The 2629-nt window shown below is 34.0% G+C and overlaps 1 protein-coding gene across 3 annotated transcripts in view; it reads left to right on the top strand.

Moving 5' to 3' along the window:
• The window catches only part of LOC107582993 (histone-lysine N-methyltransferase SETD1A-like), a 26027-nt gene that overhangs the window by 21131 nt on the left and 2267 nt on the right, over window positions 1-2629 (top strand). For all 3 annotated transcript variants that reach the window (XM_016269047.1, XM_016269048.1, XM_016269046.1), the window contains one exon: window positions 2014-2133. In XM_016269047.1, coding sequence (XP_016124533.1) covers window positions 2014-2133 — 120 coding nt within the window. The remainder of the gene's footprint in view (window positions 1-2013; window positions 2134-2629) is intronic.

Raw genomic sequence — 2629 nt, 5'->3', positions numbered from 1 at the left:
AGCCTGCATTTATTTGATCCAAAATACAGCAAAAACTGTAACATTTTGAAATATTTTTACTATTTAAAATAACTTTTCTATTTGGAAATATTTTAAAATGTAATGTATTCCTGTGATTTCAAAGCTGAATTTTTAGCATCATTACTCCAGTCACATGATCCTTCAGAAATCATTCTAATATTCTGATTTGCTGCTCAGAAAACATTTATTATGATGTTGAAAACAGCGTAGAATTGTTTCAGGTTTCTTTAATGAATAGAAGGTTCAGAAGAACAGCATTGATCTGAAATAGAAATCTTTTGTAACATTATAAATGTCTTTATCATCACTTTTGATCAATTTAAAGCATCCTTGCTAAATAAAAGTATTAATTTCTATAACCCCCCCAATGTATACTGACTCCAGGCTTTTGAATGGTATAGTGTATAATGTTGCAAAAGCTTTTTATTTCAAATAAATGCTGATCTTTGTATCTTTCTATTCATCAAAGAATCCTGAAAAGAAATGTACTCGACTGTTTTAAATATTGATAATCAGCATATTAGAATGATTTCTGAAGGATCATGTGACACTGAAGACTGGTGTAATGATGCTGAAAATTATGCTTTGATCACAGCAATAAGTTACATTTTAAAATATATTCAAATAGAAAGCAGTTATTTTAAATAGTAAAAATACTTCAAAATTCTACTGTTTTTGCTGTACAAATAAAGGCTTGGTGAACAGAAGACACTTCTTTAAAAATACAATAAAAATGTTACTGTTCAAAAACCTTTGACTGGTAGTGTAGGCTGATTATTCTTATAGATTGAAACAAATGTGCTTCAGCCAGGATAAAGAGTATGAAAAGTGCTCTGAGTTGCTGCAGAAAACAAAAAAAATTAGCAACAACAAAAACATGTTTCTGGAGACGGGCTTATTGAAAATGCAAACTGATTGTCTGCCAGCAGGAGGCACTTTGAGAGTGGTAGAACTAGCGGTTTCTCCAGTAACGGCTGTAATCAAAGCAGCACAGCTCATAACTGTTACTTTATCAGATCAAATTAAAATGCCATCAAAACTTTTCTGAAGACCTTCGGTTCCCTTCAGAGATACATTCATATAAAACCCCCGCGACACCCGTGTTTTGATTTGGAAACCTGCAGTGCTCATGTTTATTCAACGAAGTCAAACGCCACAAATAAATCAGTGTATGGGAAACACTGGTAATGTATATATCGAAATATCGGAAATGTGTTTAAAAATCATATCACCGTTATTGGAAAAAAATTATTATTAATTATATTAATTATTAGTAATAATTGTAATTATTAATATTGAATTATTGTCCAGCCCTACCAAAGAAGCATTTAATTGATCACAAGTGACAGTAAAGACATTTATAATGTTATCAAGTATTTATATATAAAAAAAAATGCTGTTATTTTGAACTTTCTATTCATCAAAGAATCCCCCCAAAAAAAGATCAGTTTTCACAAAAATATTAAGCGGCAACTGTTTTCAACATTGATAATAATAAGAAATGTTTCTTGAGCAGCAAATTGGCATATTAGCATGATTTCTGAAGGATCGTGAGACAATGAAGCCTGGAGTAATGATGCTGAAAATTTGTCATGGGAATACATTATATTTTAAAATATATTAAAATAGAAAACCATTATTTTAAATTACAACTGCTATTTTTAACTATTTTTGCATTTTATCAAACAAATGCAACCTTGGCCTTGGTGTGAGCATAAGAGACTTCTTTCAAAAACATTCCAAAAGCTTGCTGACCCAAAACCTTAGAACAGAAGTGTAAAACATGATGGAAAGGTGTGTGCGTAATCCAAATTTAAATACATGGATCTGTCTGAAGAATTTAATAACCAACATATTAGAATAATCATGTTTATTCTTTCTGTATATGGCCAAATTTGGGGTTAATGTTCACATAGTATTCTTGTGCTTTTAAACATGGTCGGTCCTGTATGTGTTTACATGTCTTCATGCTTGTAATTCATCTGCCTGCAGTTCCGTAAGAAGAAGCTGAGGTTTGGCCGCAGCCGTATCCACGAATGGGGCCTGTTTGCCATGGAACCCATTGCTGCAGATGAGATGGTCATTGAATATGTGGGACAGAGTATCAGACAGGTATGACTAACAGCTATTAAATGATCTCTACTAGGAAGTGAGTTTGGTTCCTCTTGAGGAACACATACTTGTTAATTCATTGGCAGTAACTCCTTGTTCTAGCTCTTGTTCTGTCCAGGCTGGACTATTGCAATGCTCTCTTGGCAGGTCTTCCAGCCAGTTCTATCAAACCTTTACAATTAATCCAGAATGCGGCAGCAAGATTAATTTTTAACGAGCCGAAAATAATGCACGTCACACCTCTGTTCATCAGTTTGCACTGGCTACCAGTAGCTGCCCGCATAAAATTCAAGGCATTAATGTTTTCCTACAAAACCACCACTGGCTCTGCACCCCTTTACCTAAATTCGTTACTTCAGAGTTATGTGACCTCTAGAAGCGTGCGTTCTGCAAGTACGGCGTATTATTGTGCCATCTCAAAGAGGCACAAAATCACTTTCACTGACTTTTTCATTAACTGTTCCCTCCTGGTGGAATGACCTGCCCAACTCAATCC

The sequence above is a fragment of the Sinocyclocheilus grahami genome, unplaced genomic scaffold (genome assembly GCF_001515645.1).
Source record: "Sinocyclocheilus grahami isolate Dianchi unplaced genomic scaffold, SAMN03320097.WGS_v1.1 scaffold49.1, whole genome shotgun sequence".
Classification (NCBI taxonomy): domain Eukaryota; kingdom Metazoa; phylum Chordata; class Actinopteri; order Cypriniformes; family Cyprinidae; genus Sinocyclocheilus; species Sinocyclocheilus grahami.
Note: the sequence above shows the minus strand (reverse complement) of the source record. Positions and strands in the feature narration are given on the sequence as shown.